At 44.6% G+C, this 27,991-nt stretch overlaps 1 protein-coding gene across 1 annotated transcript in view; it reads right to left on the bottom strand.

Annotated features, from left to right (window-relative positions):
• The window catches only part of LOC119965276 (short transient receptor potential channel 7-like), a 236,265-nt gene that overhangs the window by 49,673 nt on the left and 158,601 nt on the right, over positions 1-27,991 (bottom strand). The window contains exon 3 of the mRNA XM_038795795.1: positions 3,929-4,111. Within this exon, the coding sequence (XP_038651723.1) occupies positions 3,929-4,111 (183 nt within the window). The remainder of the gene's footprint in view (positions 1-3,928; positions 4,112-27,991) is intronic.

Genomic DNA, 27,991 nt, shown 5'->3' with positions numbered 1-27,991 from the left:
GCTGCAATGCAGCGTGGCCGATAGAAGCCAGGAGACCCCACTCCAGGGATCTACCCGGCTTGCAATGCCTCTCAAGATCTTTTAGGAAAACCTTCTCATTAAAGCAAAACAGCTAGACTCACTCTACCTCACTAGACCTTGGGCGAGCGTCGTTCATAACTGGTCTCCAGAAACTGGCAACAGCCAGAACAACACTTGTGGAGATCTGCCAGGAGATCAGAGGTGCCCAGGTGCATACCATGTGGGCAAGGTGGTAGCCTAGCACTGCTGGTGCCACCCTGGCACTGCCAGCCTGGCACTCTTGCACTGCCACCAGGGACCCTCCCTTAGTGGGTTGGGGAGGTTGTGTCGGGGGGGGCTGAACAGGTATTTTTCATCTGTCTTTGTCGTAGAAATAATCCAAAACTTCCCAAAGATACTTGAAAAGCAAGAGGAGAAAGTAGGGTGGGACTTAAGACCCTTACCATTACCAGGGAAAAGGTACTGAGGAAAGTATTGCACCTAAAGGCTGACAAGTCACTAGGGCCAGATGGCCTGCATCCGAGGGTCTTAAAAGAAGTGGCTGCAGCGATAGTTGATGCATCAACCTTCCAAAATTCCTTAGATTCTGGAAGTGTCCCAGTGGGTTGGAAAATAGCAAATGTAACATGTTTATTCAAGAAAGGAGTCAGAAAGAAGGCCAGTTAGCCTAAAAACCCTAACATCATGAGTAATTCCTACAATCTAATATTAAGGGGGTTTCAGCAAGAAACGTAGAAAATCATAATCGGTTTGGGCAGAATCTCAATGATTATTCTTCACCTGTGGAACTCATTGCCACAGAAAGCTGTGGAGGCCAAGTCACTGATTAAGACAGAGATAGATAGATTCTCGATTAATAAGGTGATCAAGGGTTATGGGGGGCAGGCAGGAGAACGTGGATGAGGAAGAGTAAGAACTGTGCTATTTTACGCCCTCCTTATCCGTGGATACGGAAGCTGTTTGTATTGGGGCTGGTGAGTTAACTGGGCTAGTGAGTTAACTGGGATTATTGACCATATAGTTTTGTGTCATGTGAAGTGCATTTACTATCTGAACCACTGCGGTAGTTGTGCAGTTTGTTTTATATTAAACAATAGATTTCTCAACTCCAAAATACTCCCAAGACTCTGTCGACAGATGATTTTCAAAACATGTGCATAACTATTTCCTTGTATTTTTGCTGGATGAATTTGTTTGTTTTCAATATTGTTGCTCCGTGTGAGAGAGCTGAATGAGAACTCAGACCCTACATCATAGCAAATGGTTATAAACAAAACGATTTAAAACCATGATGATGTCCTTATTTCATGGCAATGATAGACTTTTTGTGCTCTTGTTTTATATCTAGAATTATGAGATTAGAACTTGTTAACACTCTGGAGAGTTTGCAACTTCAATAAGAACGGATTTATTTAAGCAACCATTGTACTGGTGAATGAGAAGGGAAATTAATTCACTGCACATTCTCATGCTATCTGCAAAACAAAGTTTGTTTCTTGTGCTTACATTTATTCGTACTTAATAAGCAAACAACGTTTTTAAAGTCACAACTTTGAAATCTCTCTATTAGTGCTTCTGGAAGTGATATGCAGACAAATCTGAAGACATTGCTTATACTGAACGATAATGTGATATAAGAGAACTGAAAATGTCCACATCACATTGAATTACTTGCTTATTACTCTTTCCTCGTTGTGTCTCAATGCCTTTTCAATATCAAAGATTATTACAGGGCTATCACAGCAACATTGTAGCTGAGATTGAGGACTGAGCAGTACTATGGATGAAGCTTGCAGCCCACCATTAGTGCTCCTCCGAACTGTGACACAATGGTCCTCCATTTGGTTGAAACTTTTGTACAAATGATAATCTAATCGCATCATTCATTTTTGTCCAAACTCATAATTCCATGCAATTGAAAGCCTAAAATATATTTCTGTAGCTTTGAGACAAAACTTCATTGGCTAGATTCCCTGTTCCTGAGGCTAAATGCCGGCGTCAACGGAGAATCCGTGGGGTTTCACGATGGGAAAATCGGCGCGAAACCTTCACCATGTCAGTATCGGTGAGGGGCTAGCACTGGCGCCGGTGAAACACCTGCAGAACGCGCTGAGAATGGGCGGAGAATTGGCGGGTCCTGGGCCACACATCCGCAGGGCTGACAAGCTGCAGGCGTGCACACCTACACCCCCCACACCCGCACTGGTCATGCCGGACGTCATGGCGTTGGCAGTGCTGGACCACGTACCCGCTCTCCCCGATCCCATGGCTCACCTTCTGGCCACCCCCCATCACTCCCCCCCCCCCATCCCTTGCAGAAGCCCCCTGGCCAGTGAAATGGATATCGGCCAAGTGTGGCGGTGCTGGACATTGTCCGTAGCTAGCACGCCAGGCTCCTGACCGCTGGGACCGCACGTGGCCCGCGCCATCGGGAACTTGGTCCATCGGAGGCGGAGCATTGCGGGTGGGCTGGCTGATGATGTGCCAACGCCATTGCGACTGCGTGCAGTGCGCGTCCTGATGTCATCGATTTTGAGGGAGCAGAGAATTGCCAACCGCCATCAAACCGCCGCCTGTCCCGATTTTGGTGTCGGGAGCCATTTTCTACCCGATTGCCATTCTCGATTACGGCATTCGGCTACAGAGAATCCTGCCCTATGTATTTTCTTGAACTTTTCTCTGGCGTAATTTGCATCGTGACCGTGTTCTGTACCTTCCTATCCTTTAAGTTACCTCCTTTAATAGCCATATGCCAGCACTTCATTTGAGAGGGGCTGACAAGCCAATTGTTTCCAGGCTTCAGCTGTTGCTTTGTTACACATGCCTATATACTTCTGTTTTACTTCTAGAGATGGCCTTACCTGCAGACGGTCGGTGGGGGGGGGGTAGTTTAGGTTAGAGTCGGGGCATATTAAGGGTGGGACCTGTACGAAAGGTCAACGGCTTTTGCACTGTGTTTATGGTTTCATGTATATTGTTTATTTTGTTGTTGTTACTATACTAAAAATACCTCAATAAAATGTTTATTCAAAAAAAAAGAGATGGCCTCACCTGTTTGCCAGCTTTCTTGTGTTCAGTTGTGAGCAGTAACTCACCACAGGAACATAGAAATTAGGAGCAGGATAGGCAATTCAGCCCTTCGAGCCTGCACCACCATTCAACCAGATCATGGCTGATCTCTTCCTGATCTCAAATCTACCTCCTCACCTGATGCTCATGTCCCTTTAACCCGTTTTTAAAATCAGAAATATATCTTTCTCTTTCTTGAAACCATTTAATGACACAGATTCCACCACATTATGGGGCAGCAATGTCCACAAATCCACCACCCTCTGCGAGAAGTAGTTCCTCCTCATCTCAGTTCTAAATCTACCGCTTCTTAACCTATATCCCTGACCTATTGCTCTGATTGTTCATCTGAAAGGACACAATAGCAACCCTGCATTCTACAACATAGTGGGACACTGCACCACCAGACTGATCAGCTGCATTATATAGTGTTGTTATTGTTGTGCTGTTGCATGGTCCCCAGGAAGAATTGAGGCACGTGATAGTGCGTGACATCATCGGCTACTTTGCGGGATTAGAATCAGTCTAGGTCAAGCCTTTGTACAGTTTGCAACCATCTACTAAACCTCTGCTGATTATTGCATTTCACCCAAGTGCTTCAGCAATCGCCTCCTTTTATCCTGCAAGTACAATACACAACATATAGGAACTTCTTTTTAAAAAGGACATTTTGTGCACAGAGGTTAATTCTTTATCAGAATACTGAGAAATTTCAATGTTACATTATAGACATAATACACTGCAAGGTTAAGTGAAAATTATGTTTCAAGCACAACGTGCAAACACTACGCAATAATAATTTAAATCCACTACATTATAAATCAACAGATATGTTTACCTTTTTAACTTCGTACTTAATAGCAAGTTTCACTCTGCTCAGAGATGGCCTATGATGATCACCCTGAGACTCAAAATCCACATCTCCATTCAGAATGGCTTCCACTTCTTCCGTGTCCCGACACAGGTCAAGCACACCAACAGCAAAGTCCTTGCATTGCATAGATAACTTCCGATAATCATTCTAAACAGAAGCAAATTACACCTGCTAAGAGTTATTACAGTCATTAATGCATCTCATTAAACACTAGACAGAAGCGGAACTGACAGAAAGAAATAACAGTTTGCACGATATCCAGGAAGGTTTTTGCGGAGCTGTAAAAGGTAAGTGCAACTTGGGCGTTCCACAAGTTTAAGGTAAACAAATCTTTAGGTCAACCAGACTTTAATAGCTCAGCAAGGGGACCATTCAAGATGAGGTCAATCAGGGTTTAATTGTTCTTTATGTTCCAAATCTATTTTCATCTGAGTCCACAGGATGACTTTAGGCATAAGCCAATTACCAATTGGACCAATACATGAGCAATATCCACCCTTGCCTGAGGAGGAAGGCACCACTGGTATATATGCAGGCTGCCCAGTCAAACAAAAATATATCTGTAGTGTGCTAAATGATTTAGATTTCATCATCACATGACATATCATCATCATCAAGACGCAATGTCCTCTGAAAGAAAGATTAACATGAGCAACATTTATAACCCCAGGTTCCCCCCAAATATTTTGCAGTCAATTAAATACTTTTCAGGTGTAGCCATTGTGATGCATTTCAACTCCCCAACTTTCTCATCCGTTCTTTCATGCTTGCAGCAGTAACATCATGCCATTCTTTCAAAACACAATTTGAAATAACTTCCTTTTCTACTTTTTTTAGTGTGGGAAAAAGTGGTAACAATCTCCTGAAATTAGAAATATCTCCATCTCCCTTAATGTTAGCATGCAAAAACTGTGCACATCGTGACTTTCAATCCTCCATTATCCCAATAGAATAAGTTTCATCTCACAGTTGGGGAGAAAAAGTCGTGTTGAGGGTTGTTCAAAAATTGTTTAATTTTCTTTTCCACTGGCCATCTCATATATATCAAGTTTATGCAACCTTCTAGTTTGCATTGCACAGTGTCTAACAGTCCTATTGTGATTCACTCTATGCACTATATTGCAATATTTAAAACTGCTGACCTCAATGTCTTCATCCCCAGAGAAAAGGAAGGGCAGGTTGGGATTCAGGGAAAGAAAGTTGAGAAAGTAGCAGTCAGAGATTAGAAGGCAGGAAGAGAAGGTATGAGAAATGGGGACCATAGACAAGGGAATAGAATAAGATCAGGATGCAGGGAAAGGAGGTGCAGGTTTGCAACACAAATGATGAATGGACTGCAAGCTGCTATTGAGAGGAACCACATAAGACAAACCACATTACAAGAGGAGGCCATGGCAAAAAAAAACACATCCTGAGTCCCCAAAACCTTTTTACCATCACCAACACACAAGGAGTATGATTGAATACTCACCACTAACCTTGATAAATGCAGCTCCAAACACATTCATGAAGATTTGCACCACCAGGCAAGCCTACTTGACAGACACCCCATCCATCAAGGCCCTATAGAATTATAGCAAGAGTTTCCTTGTTCTTGTACTCCAATCCCCCCAAAATGAAGAGCAATATGGTATTGCCTTCCTTTATTTATTTTTTAAAACATTTAAATTTTTTTTTAGAGTACCCAATTCATTTTTTCCAATTAAGGGGCGATTTAGCATGGCCAATCAACCTACCCTACACATCTTTGGGTTGTGGGGGTGAAACCCACGCAAACATGGGGAGAATGTGCAAACTCCACACAGACAGTGACCCAGAGCCGGGATTGAACCTGGGACCTTGGCACCGTGAGGCAGCATTGCTAACCACTCCACCGTGCTGTCCAAGTATTTACCTCCCTGATTGCTTATTGCACCTACATGATAATTTTGTGTGTTCCTTGTATGAGGAGCCCCAAGTGTCTTTGCACTTCAACATTTACAAGTTTTACACCTTTTAAAAAATAATTGTCTTTTCTATTCTTATTACCAAAGTGAATAACCTCACGGTTCTCACATCATACCCAATCTGTCTCCTTTTGTTTCCCAGTCAATTAACCTTTCTATATCACTTTGCAGCCTCCTTGTGTCTTCCTCACAGTTCACATTCCCACCTAGCTTTGTATTGTCAGCAAACTTAGGTACATTACTCTCGGTCTCTTTACCTCAAGTAATTTATATAACTTGTAAATGGCTGAGGAACTAATACTGAGCCCTACAGCACTCCACTAGTCACAGTCTGCTAAAGTAAAAATGCTCCATTTATCCCTTCACTTTGCTTCTTGTTTATTAACCAATCCTCTATCCATGCTAAGAAATTAAGCCCAAACACCATGGCTAGATTTTGCCATCCTGGTAAAAATGAAAATGACAGGCACCCCTGAATGCAAATTTCCCATATGATTTCCGTGCCAGCCTCCATTTAAAAAAAAAACGTATTTTATTACAAACATGTATCAAAGCAGGGAACAGAAAATAAACACCCCGGGAAACATACTTCCTAACAATCAACTATACGGTCTGTACAGATTTTTTCCCTTTTTCACCCTCCCTCCCACCATCACTCAACCCCCACCCCTCTGCGACGAACAGCTCCTCAAATACGGTCACAAACATCCCCCACCTTTTCTCAAACCCCCCCCCCCCCCCTGCTGAGCCCCTTAACTATACTTTATCTTCTCCAACCGCAGGAAGTCATACAGGTCACCCAACCATGCCGCTACCCCCGGTGGCGATGCCGACCGCCACTCTAGCAAAATTCGCCGCCGTGCAATCAGAAAGGCTAAGGCCATGACATTGGCCTTCCTCCTCTCCATGAGCTCCAGTTTCTCTGAAACCCCAAATATCACCACCAAAGGATCTGGTCCACCTCCTCCTCCACTATCCTGGCTAAGACTGCGAACACTCCCACCCAGAATCTTCCCAATCTTTTGCAACCCCAAAACATGTGCGCATGATTCGCTGGCCCCTGCCCACACCTCTCACACTCATCTGCTGCCCCTGAAAGAATCCACTCATTCTTGCCCGAGTCATATGCACCCTGTGCACCATCTTAAACTGTATCAGGCTCATGCTTGCAAAAGTGGAGGTCCCGCTTACCCTTCGCAGTGCCTCACTCCATACTCCCTAATTGATCTCCATTCCCAATTCCGCTTCCCACGTCTCCTTGATCTTCACCACCCACTCAGCTCCCTGCTCCCCCAGCCACTTTTATCCCCAATTTTTCCCTCCCCTTCCACATCCAGAAGCAGCAGTCGCTCCAGCAGGGTCTACCCGGCAACCTAGGGAACTCCCTCCAGACCTTCAGTGCAAAGTCCCTAACCTGCAGATACCTGAACTCAATACCCCTTGGCAGCTCTACCCTCTCTTTAACTCCTCCAGACTGGCAAACCTTTCCTCCGAATACAAATCCCTCACCTTACCAGCCTCCATTTTAACTGGCACAGGAATCAAGGAACGTAGAGAGTCAATATATACTTCCAAGTGACATTGGGTTCAGTCTTTTAAATGCCTGCCTCAATTTTGAGTTTCCCTGACTTTGATATCTTCAGTGAAATGGATGGATCCCTGAAGCCTACACAAATCAGGTCAGTCAATTTATGCTCCTTGGGGGAAGCCTGTTATAGAGTCAGAAACCTATGGACAGGTAAGTGTAAAAGGTGTACAACTGTAAATGTCATCATTAGATGCTGTATTAAAGTCGAACAATATTTTTAAACATGTGATGATTATTGGGCTCTGTCCTTAAAAGCTAAGTGAACATTAATTTGACCAGCATTGTGTAACTATTCAGATGCATGAGAATACTTTCTCTGATAGATAAAGCATGCCTATGTATTGAACAGTATTGAGAACCAGCCATTAATTTGCAATCTGGACCCCGTGCTTTAATTTTTACATTTATTTAAAGTCAAGACATCTATCCAGCATTTGAAGTAGCTGAATAGATGTCAGATTTCATTTACTGAATGTCCATCCGTTCAGCTTTTGAAAAAAGGAAGAGGTTCATCTGTATATAAACTTTGAAAGCTCCATTTTATTGAGCTCAAAGAGGTTGATGGAATCTTTTTACAAATACAAATCAAACTCCACAAATGGATTTCACTCAGCATGCATTGTTCACACACACTGAACAGCTTTTACTTTTCATTGCTGCTTTCAGAGTAAAGGCACAGAAGCCAATGGGATGAAAATATAATTTTTTATCTTTACATTCATTTATTCCAATTAGGTGGAAGCACAATCATGCCTATTTCTATTTTGATCCTCAGATTCAAGTTCTGCCAACTATTGACATTGGGGAAAGTCCACGCCATAGCCTCTGAAAAGGCAGGATCCATTCACAGAAACATTCCTTAAATCCTCTCCATAAGAAAGCCCAAAAGATAACATGGAAATATTCTTAAAGTGAGTAGTATCTGATTTGTATTGGTGAGGAGCATGAAAGGTAGATGGGAGCTTCACATTTGTACATATTGTCAGCTTTGTTTGTATTATTTCTTTGATATCTACTTATGGCAGGCCACAGGATAATGATCAGTTTATTTCATGCAAGATGTTGTTGGTATGAGAAGGGAGAAAGACAGACATAGCTACGGTTGGTGATTTTTGGCCCAGGTTTTATAGTGATAGTGAGGCACAGACTGTTAGTGGGCCTTTAAACAATGACTTATGGTTTTAGAAATCTTTTTCAGTGCAGCACCCTCCTTCCCCAGAGGCAAGTGTGAAGCCGGCGAGCAACAGAATGTCTCTCCAACCAATCAAACCAAAGAGCCTTTACCTCAGATGGGGATAAGAGTTTGTTCAGGCCCGTTATCGGACTAAGGGTTCTTGATCTGCAGGTTACTCTGTAATCAGTTCCATTGAGGCAGGCAGGTGCAAACTACATGCTGCTTGCTTATCGTGATTGCATCATGCTCTGCATCCTTCTTTCTTTCTCTTTTTCCTTCTTCTTTCTAATAACAGAGATGATTGACAAATGCCCCTTTTTTCAGCACACAGTTTCCTCTCTCTGCTGCATGTGCTCTTTCTCCAATATAATGCAGCCCTTAAGGAGGTGTAACTATAGCCCCTCATTACCGAAAGCAGGCTTTCTCCTGACAGGCCTTCCAACTGTTATGGCCTGTCTGACAAACTCCAGTGCCATTCCTTCATGTAACCACAAACTTCGGTCAACTCTTCCATTATCACTGGATCCAATATTTCCATTAGCACTGTAGGAGCAAACAAAAGTCAAAAGCACCTCACCTGGAAGTTGAATGGCAATACCTTTAAATAACATATATGGGGGGATTGCTCATGCAGCTGAATATACATCCAGCGAAGAGTGATCAAGGAAGGGCATTAACAGAACCTGTATGGTTCACAATTGGAAATTATGTGCTGTTTGATGTCATAGTCTGCCCAAGTTGTGTGCCTCTGGCCTACGCAGTACTGCCTATAATCAAATTGCGATGTACCGGCCACACCAGAAGTGGCTGGAAATGATCCAGCTAAGATTTCTGAAGTTCTAGGTGCAATGGGGCAGAATTTAGCAGCCAATGAATCTAACCCAGGGAAATATAAATGTTAATATTTGGTTAATTGCAAAATCATGTACATAAATTGAAGTAAAGGCAGAGAAATATGGGTCAGATTAAGAGACAGAGATATAGGGAAGTGAAAAAAGCAAGATGAATTTAATTTTAAATTATTTTACATCTCATCAATAATGAAATTCAGACGAAAGAAGACTCCCCAAAATTACATTTTCAGTGCCAGAGTGGTTGTTTGATGGTAATTAAGGTGTATACTGTTAGAAATTTACTTATGCCTGAATGCACCAGTCCACTATTTTGTGGTGTGTTTTGCGGGTGGCTGACCCTCTTACAGGAATTTCATTTCTATGTCAATTGGCAAGATACTGCAATAACATAGCTTGTGGAGGAGCTGGGCATTTCTGACTGCACCATTTGGATTGGATTGGATTTGTTTATTGTCACGTGTACTGAGGTATAGTGAAAAGTATTTTTCTGCTGGCAGCTCAACACATAATATGACAACATAAGATATACAATGTAACTACATAAGCACTGGCATCGGGTGAAGCATACGGGCGTACAGTGTTAATGAGGTCAGTCCATAAGAGGGTCATTTAGGAGTCTGGTAACAGCGGGGAAGAAGCTGTTTTTGAGTCTGTTCATGCTTGTTCTCAGACTTCTGTATCTCCTGCCCGATGGAAGAAGTTGGAAGAGTGAGTAAGCCGGGTGGGAGGGGTCTTTGATTATGCTGCCCGCTTTCCCCAGGCAGTGGGAGGTGTAGATGGAGTCAGTGGATGGGAGGCAGGTTCGTGTGATGGACTGGGCGGTGTTCACGACTCTCTGAAGTTTCTTGCGGTCCTGGGCCGAGCAGTTGCCATACCAGGCTGTGATGCAGCCAGATAGGATGCTTTCTGTGGTGCATCTGTAAAAGGTGGTAAGAGTTAACGTGGACATGCCGAATTTCCTTAGTTTCCTGAAGACGTATAGGTGCTGTTGTGCTTTCTTGGTGGTAGCGTCGACGTGGGTGGACCAGGACAGATTTTTGGAGATGTGCACTCCTCGGAATTTGAAACTGCTAACCATCTCCACCTCGGTCCCGTTGATGCTGACTGGGGTGTGTACAGTACTTTTCTTCCTGAAGTCAATGACCAGCTCTTTAGTTTTGCTGGCATTGAGGGAGAGATTGTTGTCATTACACTACTCCACTAGGTTCTCTATCTCCCTCCTGTATTCGGACTCGTCGTTATTCGAGATCCGGCCCACTATGGTCGTATCGTCAGCAAACTTGTAGATGGAGTTGGAACCAAATTTTGCCCTGCAGTCGTGTGTGTACAGGGAGTAGAGTAGGGGGCTAAGTATGCAGCCTTGCGGGGTCCCAGTATTGAGGACTATTATGGAGGAGGTGTTGTTGTTCATTCTTACTGATTGTGGTCTGTTGGTCAGAAAATCGGGGATCCAGTTGCAGTGTGGGGAGCCAAGTCCTAGGTTTTGGAGCTTTGATATGATCTTGGCTGGGATTATGGTGTTGAAGGCGGAGCTATAGTCAATAAACAGGAGTCTGATGCAGGAGTCCTTGTTGTCGAGATGCTCTCGGGATGAATGTAGGGCCAGGGAAATGGCGTCTGCTGTGGAACAGCTGTGGATTTGCATCTCCGCATTTAATTAATTTTGATTTGATTTGATTTATTGTCACATGTACCGAAGTACAGTGAAAAGTATTTTTATGTGGCTGAGGGAACGTACACAGTGTGTAGATAGTAGACAAAAAGAATAATCAACAGAGAACATTGACAAATGGTACATCGACAAACAGTGATTGGTAACAGTGCGGAACAAGGGTCCAAACAAAGCAAATCCGTGAGCAAGAGCAGCATAGGGCATCGTGAATAATATTCTTACAGGGAACAGATCAGTCTTTAGGAGAGTCGTTGAGGAGTCTTGTAGCTGTGGGGAAGAAGCTGTTCCTGTGTCTGGATGTGCGGGTCTTCAGACTTCTGTACCTTCTGCCTGATGGAAGGGTCTGGAAGAGGGCAAAGCCTGGGTGGGAGGGGTCTCTGACAATGCTGTCAGAGTTCATTTACAAGCTAGCCAGAGTTCATTTACAATCAGTGGAACATGTTTCCATTCGGTTTGTCTACCCACAATTTTGAAGAGAGAAGAGAGGAAATAATTAACCAAATGCAGAGTCTTGCTAGGCAAGTTTAAATTCCACAGATTTAGCTACCGCATATATTAAAGGGTCTGAAGAGGGCAATGCCTGGGTGGGAGGGGTCTCTGATAATGCCGTCTGTCTTCCTGAGGCAGCAGGATGAATACACAGAATCAATGTGCGGGTCTCAAGCTTGTGTGATGCGTTGGGCTGAGTTCACCACATTCTGCAGTTCCTTGCGATCTTGGGCCGAGCAGTTGCCATACCAGCCTGTGATGCAGCCGGTTAGGATGTTCTCTATCGCACATCTGTAGAAGTTTGTGAGAGTCGATGCAGACATGTCAAATTTCTTTAGCTTCCAGAGGAAGTAAGTACCTTGTTGGGCTTTCTTGACTGTTGCATCAACCTGAATGGACCAGGACAGATTAATGGTGATGGTGACCCCCAGAAACTTAAAGCTATCGACCATCTCTACTTTGGAGTCAATGATGCAGTCAGGACTTTGTGTCGTGCTACGCTTCCTGAAGTCGGTGATCAGTTCCTTGGTCTTTCCAACATTTAGAGAGAGGTTGTTTTCGGTACACCATGCAACCAAGTGATTTATCTCCCTTCTGTAGTCTGATTCGTCATATCAGATACCACAGTAGTACCATCCGCAAACTCATAGATTGAGTTGGAGTTAAATCTTGCCACACAGTCGTGTGTGTATAGGGAGTACAGTAGATGACTGAGCATACATCCTTGCAGGGCCCCGGTGTTGAGGACTATTGTGAAGGAGGTGCTGTTGCCGATCCTGACAGTCTGTTGGTGAGGAAATCAAGGATCCAGCTGCACAGGGAGGGGTCAAGTCCAAGATTGCGGAGTTTGGTTATTAGTCTTATTGGATAATGGTGTTGAAGGTGGAGCTGCAGTCTGAGCACATGAAGATTCCAGAAGTTGTTGTCTGGCTTATTTATTTACTCGGTGTATGATGAATGTAGGGATTTCAGATATATTGTATTAAAATTTTTGGTGAAGTAAGGGTTAAAAGCCTGTTAGAGTGTGTTTGACTGCTGAAATCATGTTTTAAAAGATTCTTAGGTTGAAAGACAACAAAGCTTTTGGGTGCCAGAGCTGTAATTAACCTTCGTTAAAAAGCTTGGGCCAGGACAATTTTGTTTTGAATATGGGGATTTCCTAGGAATTCATTAGTTTTCAGCTTGATGAGATTATGTCATTGTTGGGTGGAACTAAGGCACCAGGCTTTTTGAGAAAGTATTTTCAGTTCAGTTCTGTTCTGGATGAAGTTGGGACTGCAAGTCAGGGTTTGCAGTTTTGCAGTAAACTCTGTAGTTTAGTTAAAAGAGATAAATAGTCTTTGAAGCAGGTCAGGCTGGAACAAGCCAGTAGAAATAGTTTTTAATACATACAGCCAGAGTATCTGCATGCGTATGTAATTAGATCTTTTCTGTAAAACAGTGTCAAGGAGCTTTTCCTCAAATAACTCTGTAAAGCAAGTATTTCTCTGTGCCATTGTTATTTTTAAAAATTTAAAGTACCCAATTCATTTTTTTTCCAATTAAGGGCCAATTTCCCGTGGCCAATCCACTTACCCTGCTCACCTTTTGGTTGTGGGGTGAAACCCATGCTGACATGGGGAGAACGTGTAAACTCCGCACGGACAGTGACCCGGGGCCGGGATCGAACCCAGGACCTCAGCGCTGTGAGGCAGCAGTGCTAATCACTACGCCATTGTGCCGCCCTTGTGCCATTGACATTTAAGATGGACTGAGAGCTGATATTATTGTTTTCTTGTTGTTTAAGTGGGATTAAAGATATCAATTCAGAGTATTGTATTCAGTGTATTGAGTAATATTGTTTAAGGGGTAATTGTAAGCTATTTTCATGTGTGATATTAAAGATTTTAAAACTTTGTTAGTAATAACATTTGTTTTAATATACCATTTCCCTACTTTTTGTGCAACACCCCTCACTATCTTACACTGCCCAGTATCCTAGCCACTGTTGGGTTCTGGTCTGGGATCGCAATACGTGAGTGTTGATCAGCAGACCATTATTCTTTTTTAAAATATATTTTATTCCAAACATTATCAAATTCTTACATACAAAGGCATAGCTATATCATGCAAACAGTTAGTCAGTTTTATTTTAACAATCGTTCAATCGCTAGCACAAACAATAGTGGAGACAGTGGACAACCCTGTCTCGTGCCCCTGTGTAGTCAGAAATATCCTGAACTCACACCATTGGTCCAGACACTAGCCGTGGAGGGATTATATAGCAGTTTCACCCAGGAAATAAAAGTAGGACCAAACCCAAATTGGCCCAAAACCTCGAAGAGGTATCTCTACTCCACATGGTCAAAGGCCTTCTCCTCATCCATGGAGATGATTACCTCTGGCACCTGTTCCACAGAGGATGACATGATGACATTCAAATACCTCCTGATGTTGGACAATGACTGTTGGCCCGTGACAACCGCTGTCTGGTCCTCAGAGACCATCTCTGGTAGGCTCCACTCCAAACGTTTCACCAGTACCTGAGCCAGTATTTTCACGTCAGTGTTTAATAGTGAAATAGGCCATCAGACCCACGCTCAAGGGGATCTTTGTCTTTCTACAGGATTAGAGAAATCGAGGCCTACATCAGCGTGGCAGGCAGCACCCCTCTCAACAGAGTCGTTGAACATTCCCAGTAAGTCGGGTGCCAACAAGGCCGCAAACTGCTTGTAAACTTCCGCCCGAAAACCATCTGGCCCCGGTGCTTTCCCTGATTGCATGGAACCAATACAACCTATAACTTCCTTTAGCCCCTCCCTCTTCACCATTCCTACTACTGTGAAGTTCAACCTGCCCAAAACTTGCCCCATCTCCGAACCAGCATCCAGTGGTTCAGACTTGTACAGCCCTCGATAAAACACCTCAAAAGCCCCATTAATCTTATTTGGGGCAGCAGCCAGCTCTCCCCCCTCATCTTTAACCGGAGCTATTTCCTGTGTTGCTGCTTGCCGTCTCAATTGGTGAGCCAATAATCGACTGGTTTTATCCCCGTACTCATAAAATGCCCCTTGTGGACAGCGAAGCTGGCTCACCGCATTCCCAGTCGATTCAAGCTCAAACATCATTTGTAGCCTCTTTCTCTCTGCCAACAACTCTGCTGTAGGGGCCGTGGAGGACTGCCGATCCAACTCCAAGATTAAGTCTACCAACCTTTGTCTTTCAGCCCTGCCAGCCTTAACCTTGTGGGCCCTGTACAATATAATTTCTCCTCTAATCATCGCCTTCAATCCTTCCCAGACCTTCCCAGAACGTGGAAGGCGTTCATGAGACCTCCCCATTCTGGTTGGAATTTACATAATTCCAACCCCCCCTGCCGGGAGTAACGCCTTTACCACTATGAAATAATCTATTCTGGAGTTGACCCGGTGCATGTGAGAGAAGAAGGAAAACTCCCTCTCCCTTGGGTGACTAAATCTCCATGGAATGACACCCCCTAATCTGTTCCATGAAAACAGCCAACTCAATTCCCATCCCAGAAGTAACCAGTGACCTGGGACTTGACCTTTCCATCCTTGGGTCTAAAACACAATTGAAATCTCCCCCCATAATCAACTGGTGGGAGTCCAGATTGATAGCTGCCAACACCCTTTTGATAAAATCTGTTTTGTCCCAATTTGGTGCATAAATGTTCAATAATATCACTAGCGGACGCTCCAGCACCCCACTCATCATACCTTATCAACCCCCACCCACTCCCCCAGGGCCTTTCAAAATGCTAGTCGCCATAACTGCAAACCTCTTATTGATTAAGATCGCAACTCCTCTCGACCTTGAATCAAAATTTGAATGGAACACCTGCCCTACCTAACCTCTCCTCAGTCTCGTCTGATCCCTGATCCGCAAATGAGTCTTCTGCAAGACGACTACCCCTGCGTTCAATGTCCTCAAATGAGTAAACACTCGAGAACTTTGAACCAGACCATTAAATCCCCTAAAGTTTCGGCCTAGTGGGGGGACTCTGGACCCTCCTTCTAGTTGAGTCAGCCTTATACCATCTGTGAGGACCTCCAACTGGGGCCCAATCTACCTTGAATCCAGGCCCACCCAAGATGGAAACCACCTCCACGCCTAAGTTGGTTATACATAAAAGAGATCCTTGTCGCCAGCATTTTATCTACCCCCCTTTTCAACCCCCTCCCCTCTGCTGTGCACCCAACACCTTTCCCTCACCCTTCCAAACATCTGCTAACCATTCCTCCAACAAATAAAGGCACCTATGCCCTCCCCCTCCCAACACTGAAAACCTAACCAAACTAAATTCATTACCTCACCCACCAAACAAAACAGAAACCACTCCAACCTCAGGCACTAGCCACAGCCCCCACCGCTACTTTGCTTCCGTTAACTAGCAAAACTGCTAGCCAGGTGACCCCATCCAGCAAGTCTGAAAAAAACGAAAAAGAGCCAGACACCAATTTGCCCCGTTCCCTCATCCAAACCAAAAGTGCACATTCGGCAAAACAATAAAGAGTCCACACCCCTAATTGACCAATCAAAGTACTCCATACTATCATGTGCGGGAGAAAGAACATGTAACCCCTAGTAGCTTAAACACAAACAGTAACAGGAACTACATACATGAACAGGCAAAGTAGGAAAAACTCTTAAAAAAATCCCATAACCACAATCAAATCTGTCCTAGTCCACTCCTCCTCACAAAGTCATTTGCCTCCTCCTGTGTATTAAAGTAATGGTCCTTGTTTTTAAATGTCTCCCACAGTCCAGCTGGGTACACCATTTCAAATCACACCTCTTTTTCTTTGTAAAGTGCCAGCTTGGTCTTCTTGAAAACAGTTTGTCGCTTTGCCAGTTTCCCCCCAATGTCCTGGTAAATTCGAACACGGTGCCCTTCCGAATGGCTTTCCTTCGTGGCCTTCGCCCATTTCAAGATCCACTCTTTATCGAGAAATCTATGAAGGCGGATGATGACTGCGTGGTGGATTGCTGGATTTTGGTTTCTGTCGTAGTGACCGGTGGGCCCGGTCCACCTCAGGAGGGTTAGCAAAGATTCCCTCCATCACTAATTTACCAAGCATCTTCACCACAAATTCTTACATATACATATAGAATTTACAGTGCAGAAGGAGGCCATTCGGCCCATCGAGTCTGCACCGACTCCTGGAAAGAGCAGCCTACCCAAGGTTAACACCTCCACCCTATCCCCATAACCCAGTAACCCCACCCAACACTAAGGGCACTGTGGCATTCGTGCCTTCAATACCCTCCGGTAGCCCAACAATTTGAAGATTTTGGCGCCTGGACCTGTTCTCCTGGTCTTCAGCCTTGGCTCTTAAAACCATCTGAGTCTCCACCATCAACTTAACCTCAGCCTCCAAAGAGACAATCCGGTCACTATGATCCGAGACCGCTCTTCCATCTTGGTGCCTTGTGCCTCCACCCGCTTCTCCACCCTCTCCAAGGTTAACCGAAGGGGCACCGCTTCCTCAATTGCACTGGAAACATCTTCTGCCATCAATTGCCTTTGTTTAGGGAACTCCCCCACAAGGAATTCCATCAATTTCTCCATTGGCTCCAGGGTAGGCGTCGATGATCTGGAGGCCTCTGCCATGTTTTTCTTCCCCTCATCACGAGGTGGTGCCTTTTCAGGTGAGGTGCTTTTCATAGAATTTACAGTACAGAAGGAGGCCATTCGGCCCATCGAGTCTGCACTGGCTCTTGGAAAGAGCACCCTACCCAAGGTCAACACCTCCACCCAATCCCCATAACCCAGTAACCCCACCCAACACTAAGGGCAATTTTGGACACTAAGGGCAATTTATCATGGCCAATCCACCTAACCTACACATCTTTGGACTGTGGGAGGAAACCGGAGCACCCGGAGGAAACCCACGCACGCACGGGGAGGATGTGCAGACTCCACACAGACAGTGACCCAAGCCGGAAGTGCCTTCTGCCTGGTTTTACCCGCTGCAGGCATTCCACACCAGAGGAGAAACCAGTAAGTGCAAATTCGTCTTGTTTTAAAAAAATATTGCACCCGATAATCGGGTGACAAGGGCCAAAAGCACGTCACTGAACGGGAGCCGCCTTGTACGTGACCTCTCACTGCATCGCCACAACCGCAAGTCTGCAGACCATTATTCTTAATAGAAAATCTGAGTCATTGTGTCTTTATTTTGAATGCAGAAGTCTGTGCAATGTTTTTCATGAGTGGCAGACAGTTTTACTGGATAAGTATGTATAGCTTGGAATTAACCAGATCAATATATGATATTCAGGATGACATGAATAAATGCTTCAATTTAAAAGAATAATGGCAAATCTCAGTGCGGTAAATTTTCACTTTAGTGTACTGGAAGCAGAACTTTGCATTCAGAGTATGGGAACTTGTATTTAATTAATGGGCACAATTTTCTATCCATTAGAATTATGAAAATTTACTATTGCTGTTGTGTTTGACAAAATCTAGTTCCCTTACCCTGAGTTGGGGTTGAAATGCACATGTCCTCAGGCATTTCAATATATACAGCTACCAAATTAATTGGACCACGTTCTTATCCCCTTATCCCACCTGAGGTTTGGAGGTCCCACACCCTGGATTCTTGTAAAACACGATGAGAGGTTTATTAATAGTTTTGCCCAAAGCTCCCGCATACACTCTGCTAAGCTTACAACACACCATGTGATGCAGAACCAGCAAGAATGTATTTCCAGATACAAAACACCCTCCCCCTTGACTTCATCAGTGCAACAACAACAATTAATATTTGTACAACAGATCCCTGATATGTTACTTCCATTCATATATACAATTCGATAAGGTAGTCTCTGTGGTCGATGGCTACTCCTTTTTGGTAGAATTTGGCATTCTTGAACTTAGTTACTTGTGACTTCACAAGTGTCCTCATTCTTTTCTGTACATGGTATTTCTTGAGTAGTTATTTCAGAATCTGTCCCAATAGAACAAAGAACAAAGAAAATTACAGCACAGGAACAGGCCCTTCGGCCCTCTCAGCCTTTATCTAAACCTGTTATCCAGATCCTTTATCTAAACCTGTTGCCTATTTTCCAAGGATCTACTTCCCTCTGTTCCCCGCCCATTCATATATCTGTCTAGAGGCATCTTAAATGATGCTATCGTGCCCGCCACTACCACCTCCGCTGGCAAAGCGTTCCAGGCACCCACCATCCTCTGCGTAAAGAACTTCCCACGCACATCTCCCTTAAACTTTCCCCCTCTCACCTTGAAATCGTGACCCCTTGTAATTGACGCCCCCACTCTTGGAAAACGCTTGTTGCTATCCACCCTGTTCATACCTCTCATAATTTTGTAGACCTCAATCAGGTCCCCCCTCAACCTCCGTCTTTCCGACGAAAACAATCCTAAACTACTCAACCTTTCTTCATAGCTCGCCCTAGCGATCGAACCGCTAGCAATCGCACTCAGGGCAGCAAAAAGCTGGAGGGGGATCCGAAGGGGAGGCAGAGAGTTGCTCATCTACATTTCGGACCCACAGAGCAGCATGGGCGGAATCATTGCGCTCCTGAAAGAGTTTGGAGCCTTCTCGGGCTACAGACTCAAAATGAGCAAACGCGAGATCTTCCCAGTACACCCGCAAGGGGGGGGGGGGGGGGGGGGGGGGGCAGCACTAAAGGGGCTGCCGTTTAAACAAGCCCAACACAAATTCCGCTACCTGGGGATCCAAATAGCCCATGATTGGAAAGGGATCCACAAATGGAACCTCACCAGTCTGACGGAGGAAGTAAAAAAGGACCTGCAAAGATGGAACACACTCCCACTCTCCCTTGCGGGGAGAGTCCAGACGATCAAAATGAACGCACTGTCCAGGTTTCTCTTCCTGTTTAGATCCATTCCGATCTACATCCCCAAGGCCTTTTTCAAAGCGCTGGACAAACTAAGCATGGCGTTCGTATGGGAGGGTAAAAATGCTAGGATCCCAAAGAAGGTCCTACAAAAAACAAAATCCAGTGGGGGGGCTAGCCCTTCCGAACCTACACTTCTACCACTGGGTGGCGACAGCTGAGCGAATAAGGGGATGGATCAAGGAGCCGGAGGCCGAGTGAGTGCGCACGGAGGAGGCCTCCTGCGTGGGGACCTCCCTCCAGGCCCTTGCCACGGCAGCACTCCCATCCCCACCCAAATAACACTCCAGCAGCCCAGTGGTGACAGCCACCCTCCAATCCTGGAACCAACTGCGGCAGCAATTTGGCCTGACCAAAATGTCGGACAAAGCTCCCATCTGCAAAAACCATAGGGTCACACCAGCACTGACTGATGCCACCTTCAAAAGGTGGAGGCAGGACGGAGGGACACTGCCAGTCAGGGACCTATACACGGACGGCAGGGTCCCAACACTGGACGAACTGACAGAGAAATTTCAGCTGGCCAGGAGGAACGAGCTAAGCGGTATGGGACAATTGGGCGCGGCCGTTTTGGCGCGGCCGTTTGGACGCAGCCGTTTGGGCGCCATGGGACAATTGGGCGCAGCCAATTTGGCGCGGCCGTTTGGGCGCAGACGACAGAAATTTTTTTAGTTTTTGTGGCTAGTAAATTGTTGCAAATTGTTGCAAGTAAATTTAAAAACCTTAAATTAGTTCATTCAGTTTAGTTCATTTGGTGATTATGAGCAAGGCTCCTCAAGTACTCGATAGCATCCATGTTTTCAAATTTAAGAACAGTTTCATGTATTCTTTTATCTTTATTGTAAATTAAAAACCTTAAATTAGTTCATTTAGTTAAAAACCTTAAATTAGTTAATTTAGTTAAAAACTAAAGTTAAAAAACCTTTAGTTTAGTTCATTTGGTAATTATGAGCAAGGCAACTCAATAGCATCCATGTTTTCAAATTTAAGAACAGTTTCATGTATTCTTTTATCTGCATCTCTATACTTTTTTAGTTTTTGTGGCGGTTCATGGCCGGCTAATAACCTTTCATAATATGCATCTCTACCTTTCTGTACTTTACGCAGGCCATCAATTAGTTTCTATATGGTGGGATGATGCATGCCAAGTTAGTATTTCAATCGACGGTGGGCTGCCCCCGCATTATTGTTTGTGCGGTCTTCCCCGTTTAATGTTCTCTGATAAAGGTTCCAAATCTCAGGGCGAAATAAAGGTGTTCGTCTACCATTTCCTCGTCTGTTCAGACGACCAACATATGTATCTTCAAACCAGTTGAGTAAATCTTGAAGTTCTTGCGGCAGTTGGGTCGCTAAAGCATCCAGATATTCATCGATTTTGTTCAAAGGTACAAAGGCAATGGCAATAATCATTTTAGCTTCTAACGCGAAATCTGGATCAGTGTTATACAAACTACGGAACCCCATACTAGCTAGATGTTTTTGCATATTTTGAGCTAAATGAAAAAAACATCCTTTTATTTGAACATCAGGGAATATGTCTTTCATAGCACTGTGCGCAGCTTGTTCATAATCACAGACGATTGAACTGGGTTTCAAGTTGGGTTCGATTTCTTTCAATAATGCGAACATTCTCGCATATGTGGTGCGTTGCTTGTTGGGCAAAAGAGCATAAACCGTAGGAGTAACTCCTCCGTGTTTTTTTTACCATAATTACATATATCTGAGAAAAGAGGCTGGGAGCAATACTGAATGTGCCATCTGCAAACCACATATCAGATGTCAATAAGTGCTGTAGCCAGCTCTGTCTTCCGAAGATTAATATCCGGTCGTGACCTGGTCCGCTATCACAAAGTAAAAAATTTTCTTCCACTCCTGGTTGAGGGACATATATCCTGTAGCATTCTGGCACAATCAATTGTTGTAAATCACTTGGATTGGTGGGGGCGTTCAATACATAATTACGCTCTCTGCTTATCATTCTCCTCAAAGCAGATATATTAGGAATGGCTGGTAGACTAGCTTGGGATATGTCTGTCAAACATTCATTAACAACTACAGTCGGTGCCTCAAGGGTTTCCTGTGCTCTCTTTTTTATTTTAGTTTTCACGAGTGCAACCTCTACTTGTGCAGCAGAAGCATCATGCGAATGGCTGTTCAGCTGCCTCACCACGTTTGCAGCTTTAGTATGGAGACGTGCTTTGCACCGGTTTTTTTTGCTCACAACGCCAAAATTTCACTTCGCTGTCACCTTTGCTTGTTTTGTCAAAGACGTAAAGGAATCCGTTATGAACAAATTTTTCTTTACCACGTTTCGTTGATACTGCCTCAGCCATCATATGGGTATGCGAATTGGTTTAGTTAAAAAATATATTTAAAAATGGTGAAAGAACGCACCAGCACCCAACTCACCGCACCCGCACCAGCAGCCAACTCAACTGAGGCTAATTCACAAATAAAGAAATGTTATTTTGGTGCCAAAACGTCAATAATGCCAATATATAATGCCAATATATAAAAAGATGGTGATAGAACGCACCAGCACCCAACTCAACTGAGGCTAATTCACAAATAAAGAAATGTTATTTTGGCGCCAAAACGTCCGGCGCCAAAACAGCCGGCGCCAAAACGGCCGCGCCACAACGGCCGCGCCCAAATGGCTGTGCCAAAACGTACCTAACCCCGAGCTAAGGTATCTGCAGCTTAAAAACTTCCTACGAAAGGAGACAAGGACGTACCCACAAGCGCCACGACAGACCCTACTGGAAGAACTACTGGACGCAAGCATACTAGACAAGGGAAACTGTAGTGATATGTACGACCGACTGACAGAAAGGGCCGACACCGTACTGGACGCAACAAGAAAGAAATAGGAGGATGACCTGGGGATTGAGATAGGGTGGGGACTCTGGAGCGAAGCACTGCATAGGGTCAACTCCACCGCCACGTGTGCAAGGCTCAGCCTGACGCAGCTAAAAGTGGTACATAGAGCCCACTTAACAAGAACCCGTATGAGTAGGTTCTTCCCAGAGGTGGAGGATAGGTGTGAACGGTGCCAAGGAGGCCCAGCCAACCACGCCCACATGTTCTGGTCTTGCCCCAGACTTGTGGAGTACTGGACAGCCTTCTTTGAGGCAATGTCCAAAGTGGTGGGGGTGAGGGTGGAGCCATTCCCGAAAGTGGCGGTCTTCGGGGTCTCGGACCAGCCAGATCTATTCCTGGGGAGGAGGGCGGATGCCCTTGCCTTTGCCTCCCTGATCGCCCGCCGTAGAATCCTGTTTGGCTGGCGGCCATCAGCACCACCCAGAGCTGCAGACCTCTCTGCAGAGTCCGACCTCTTGGAATCTCTCCAAATGGAGAAAATCAAATTCGCCATCCGATGGTCAGACGACGGCTTCCACAGAACGTGGGAGCCATTCACGCGAATGTTCCGGGACCTGTTTGTGGCCAACGAACAAGAGGAAGAATAGCCAGGTAGCCAAGAATCAGGGGAAAGTAGTAAAGAATCAGGTGAAGGTAGCCAAGGCATGAAAGGGAGAGATAGACTGGGAGGGAGGGAGGGAGGGGGGGATGGCTAAACCTGAGGAAATAAAGGTGAACCATGGGGGGTGGGGGGTGGGGGGGGTGGAGGGAGGGGGGGAGACAGCTAAACCTGAGGAAAGAAAGGCGAACCGTGGAGGGGGGGGGGACAAGAGAGGAGAACCAGCGGGGTGGGCCGGGGGGTGGGGAAACGGGAGCCGGAAGGAAGGCACGGGATGCCAAAACGTGCATGACATCTCCAGGAGCGGGGCACGCGGAAAATAAAGATGGAGGACTGGAGGAGCAGCGGAGGCGAGCGCGGGATGCCAGCAAGACCCGTCCGGGAGAAGCAGGCGACAACAACTCAAAACACAGCCAAGTATCGCACCCGGCACCCAAATGTATATTTGCCTCCCCAATCCCCTCCACCCCTTCCCCCCCACCCCACCCCCCACCCCCCCCGCAAACAGTCGCCTACTTACGTGGTGTAAATAATTTTGCCAGGTGTACAGAGCTGCCGCTGTCGAGCTGGTGCACAATACCCTACCAGTTATTCTATTTCATATTTTATTGTATTTTATGTTGGGGTGTGCCCTTCTCTTCTAAATATGTGTATGCATATATATATATGTTTCTTATTCTGTATACATAATGGTAATTATACCTTGTTCAAAAACCCAATAAAAAAACATATATAAAAAAAACCTTTCTTCATAGCAGCACCCTCCATACCAGGCAACATCCTGGTGAACCTCCTCTGCACCCTCTCTAAAGCATCCACATCCTTCTGGTAATGTGGCGAGCAGAACTGCACACAGTATTCCAAATGTGGCCTAACCAAAGTCCTATATAGCTGTAACATGACCTGCCGACTCTTGTACTCAATACCCCGTCCAATGAAAGCAAGCATGCTGTATGCCTTCTTGACCACTCTATCGACCTGTGTTGCCACCTTCAGGGTACAATGGACCTGAACTCCCAGATCTCTCTGTACATCAATTTTCCCCAGGACTCTTCCATTGACCGTATAGTCCGCTGTTGAATTAGATCTTCCAAAATGCATCACCTTGCATTTGCCTGGATTGAACTCCATCTGCCATTTCTCTGCCCAACTCTCCAATCTATCTATATTTTGCTGTATTCTCTGACAGTCCTCCTTGCTATCTGCAACTCCACCAATCTTAGTATCATCTGCAAACTTGCTAATCAGACGACCTATACCTTCGTCCAGATCATTTATGTATATCACAAACAACAGTGGTCCGAGCATGGATCCTGTGGAACACCACTAGTCACCTTTCTCCATTTTGAGACACTCCCTTCCACCACTACTCTCTGTCTCCTGTTGCCCAGCCAGTTCTTTATCCATCTAGCTAGTACACCTTGAACCCCATACGACTTCACTTTTTCCATCAAACTGCCATGGAAAACTTTATCAAACGCCTTACTGAAGTCCATGTATTTGACATCTACAGCCCTTCCCTCATCAATTAACTTTGTCACTTCCGCAAAGAATTCTATTAGGTTTGAAAGACATGACCTTCCCTGTACAAAACCATGCTGCCTATCACTGATGAGTCTATTTTCTCCCAAATGTGAATAATCCTATCCCTCAGTATCTTCTCCAACAGTTTGCCTGCACTTTTTTTTCTTTTTAAAAATAAATTTAGAGGACCCAATTATTATTATTTTTTTCCAATTAAGGGGCAATTTAGAGTGGCCAATCTACCTACCCTGCACATCTTTGGGTTGTGGGGATAAACCCACACAGACACGGGGAGAATGTGCAAACTCCACACGGACAGTGACCCAGGGCGGGATTCGAACCCGGGTCCTCAGCTCTGTAGGCAGCAATGCTAACCACTGTGCCACCGTGCTGCCCCCAGTTTGCCTACACTGATGTCAAGCTTACAGGTCTGTAATTCCCTGGATTATCCCTGCTACCCTTCTTAAATAAAGGGACAACATTAGCAATTCTCCATTATCCTGGGACCTCACCCATGCTCAAGGAATCTGCAAAGATATCTGTTAAGACCTCAGCCTTTTCGTCCCTTGCTTCCCTCAGTAACCTGGGATAAATCCCATCCGGACCTGGGCACTTGTCCACCTTAATGCCTTTTAGAATACCCAAAACCTCCCCCTTCTTTTTGCCAACTTGTCCTAGAGTATTTAAACATCCATCCCTAGCCTCAACATACGTCATGTCCCTCTCCTTGGTGAATACCGATTCATTGAATAGGCATTGAAAAGTCCTCAGAAACAGAATCTGGCCTTGTCACTGTCTCTGGTCTTTGTTCCAAAGTATAGCTCTCTTAAATTTATTTTTAAAAATAAATTTAAAGTATCCAATTCTTTTTTTCCCAATTAAGGGGCAATTTAGCCTAGCTAATCCTGGGTTGAGGGGCTGAGACCTACGCAGACATAGGGAGAATGTGCAAACTCCAAACGGACAGTGACCTGGGGCCAGGATTAAACCCAGCTCCTCGCCACTGTGAGGCAGCAGTGTTAACCACTGCATCACTGTGCTGCCCCTTTGGATCATATTTGATGGTTTTAAGGGCAGTATTAGCAGTCCTGCTGCACCCATATCCACTTCCATTTTAATTTCATGACCTTCAAGTTTTGGATATGCTGAAAAGCGCCCTACATTGACAAGACACCTATCTTAAGCTATGCAGTAGCTTAGGTTTAGTAGCGTAGGTTTTACTGCCTTTTGATTGATCATGAGCTTCATCCATTAATTTGTAGATACAACTAGATTGTCTACTTGTGCTGTTCTTCTTGCACCTTCTTGATGTTGGAGAAGTTTTCTGAGCTCAACATGCCTTGGCAATATGGCCCTCCTTGCCACAGTTCTTGCATATATTTGATTTAATCCTGCATTTCCCCATAAATGTACAACGGTGACATGGTTGGACCTTTGCATCCTTCTTCTTTGTGGCAAACATTTTGTGGATCTTCGCTCCAGTCCCTGTCTGTGAAGCTTCTTTTGTTGCTAGCTCCACAGTTGCGTCAACTTCCACAGCAGCTTTCAGAGTTAAATCACTTACAGTAAGCAGCTTCTTCTGAATTGCTTCACTGCGTAACCCACAAACCAGCCTGTCTCGAAGACTATCATCAAGTGTTGTACCAAATTCACAATATCCAGCTAATCTTCTAACAGACGTTTACCTTCTTCCTCACTATGGCGGTGGAACCGAAATCTTTCTGCAATCAATGATGGTTTAGGAGAGTAATGCCCTCTAAGATTTAGATTAATTCACTGAAGGATTTGTCTCCTGGTTTTGCTGGGTGAACAAGACTCTGTAGCAGCATAAACAGCATATGTTACAACCAACTGAGCTGAGAAATGTCGTGACTTTAGGTCCTCTGGTGTCTGATTAACTATTGAAAACAATCGGAATCTTTCCTCATATGAATTCCATGTTTCATAATCCTCAACAAATACATCCATGGCACCCATTTTTCTTGGATCCCGCTCCTAGTGTCCACACTTCCTCCCTTCCCACTGTGTTGGAAAGTATGGCACAAACAATCCCTTGAACAAGCAACTCGGAATTCTTCCCCCTTTTGTGCCTGATTTTTTTTTGACTTTCCACTGAGTAGTGGCCTATGCTGACTCAGCAGACTTTGAAATCCCCGTTCTCCGCAACACTTGTAGCTTTGCCACGTGTGCAGTCCCTGCAGCCCAGACCCAACTCACTTCAACGCAAGTCAGTCTTTCCCAATTGTCAGCCTTCGTAATCCCAGTTTCTGTCAAAAACTTTTGTTAAACCTTCAAATCGGCGGCATGGCTTCACACAACGCCTATGTGTTTGCAAGTCAACCGTTGTTCTCGCTGCCTTCCCACAATTAGTCAACGAAAATCTTCCTTCCAGCGATTTTTCAGCCTCCATTCTCATCACCAGTTTTCTCTCCGGTTATATTTCTTTGTTGCCGCAAAGAGCAAAGATTTGAGGTGCCCACACTTGTAAAACATGGTGAGAGGTTTATCAAGGGTGTTGCTCATACAATCAAGATGATAATCTGCCCAAAACCCATGCAAACACTCTGCTGATGTTACTACACGTCACGTGACACAGAACCAGCAAGAATGTATTCCCAGATACATAACATCGCCCCACCGCTTCGTCTTTTTCTGACAGCTCAGCAGCCAGTTTCCAAATTTAGAAACTTTCAACCAGAATCTTTAATGAATGAACATCTTGACCTGTGCAGCATTCAATTTCCAGTTGTCATTGTATTATATGAAAAATTTCAGACATGCAAAAGTTAATCTTCTAGATGGTTTGGTGGAGAACAAATGGGCCTTGCTTCACATTTATTTACATCAGGAATTTGCAGACATCAGAACAAATATTCAAAATTTTGCTTCAGTGAGGTCTGCTTTAGGGAAGTAGCTTTCTACTCACGAAAATCAAACACGCTGGGGGCACTGGTCTAATTATGCTCACATTGATTGCTTTCCCTTTCTCTTGAAAGAAATAAAGATCCCAATTTGATATACCGCACACAACTAGTAAATCTGTTCTTTGGGAGCTACAAGTGCAGGTTTCCTGAAGGCATTCAGTAGTGTGGTTTTTCATGTTCTATATATGCAACATTGGGGAAAAAGCAGAACATAAAATTAGATTTTAATTTTTAATGATCAGGTTGTCATTGTGATTAATTAAAGAGAGAAAGGCAGAAACTACTATTGGTGATGCTATCGTCAAAACGCTTAATGCAACCATGTTTATATTTTATTGAAATACCTCCAAGAAATTTGACACAAGTAGGTTATGTTAACAGTATTAAAGTTAATTTTGTGATGCGGGCGCAGGAATAGTCGCTATTCCTCGAGCTTTGGTGCCACTCACCTATAATCCGTCATTTATTCTGCTTACCATGTTTGCCTGATC

Source organism: Scyliorhinus canicula, chromosome 4 (genome assembly GCF_902713615.1).
Source record: "Scyliorhinus canicula chromosome 4, sScyCan1.1, whole genome shotgun sequence".
Lineage (NCBI taxonomy): Eukaryota > Metazoa > Chordata > Chondrichthyes > Carcharhiniformes > Scyliorhinidae > Scyliorhinus > Scyliorhinus canicula.
This window is presented reverse-complemented; position numbering and strand designations above follow the sequence as displayed.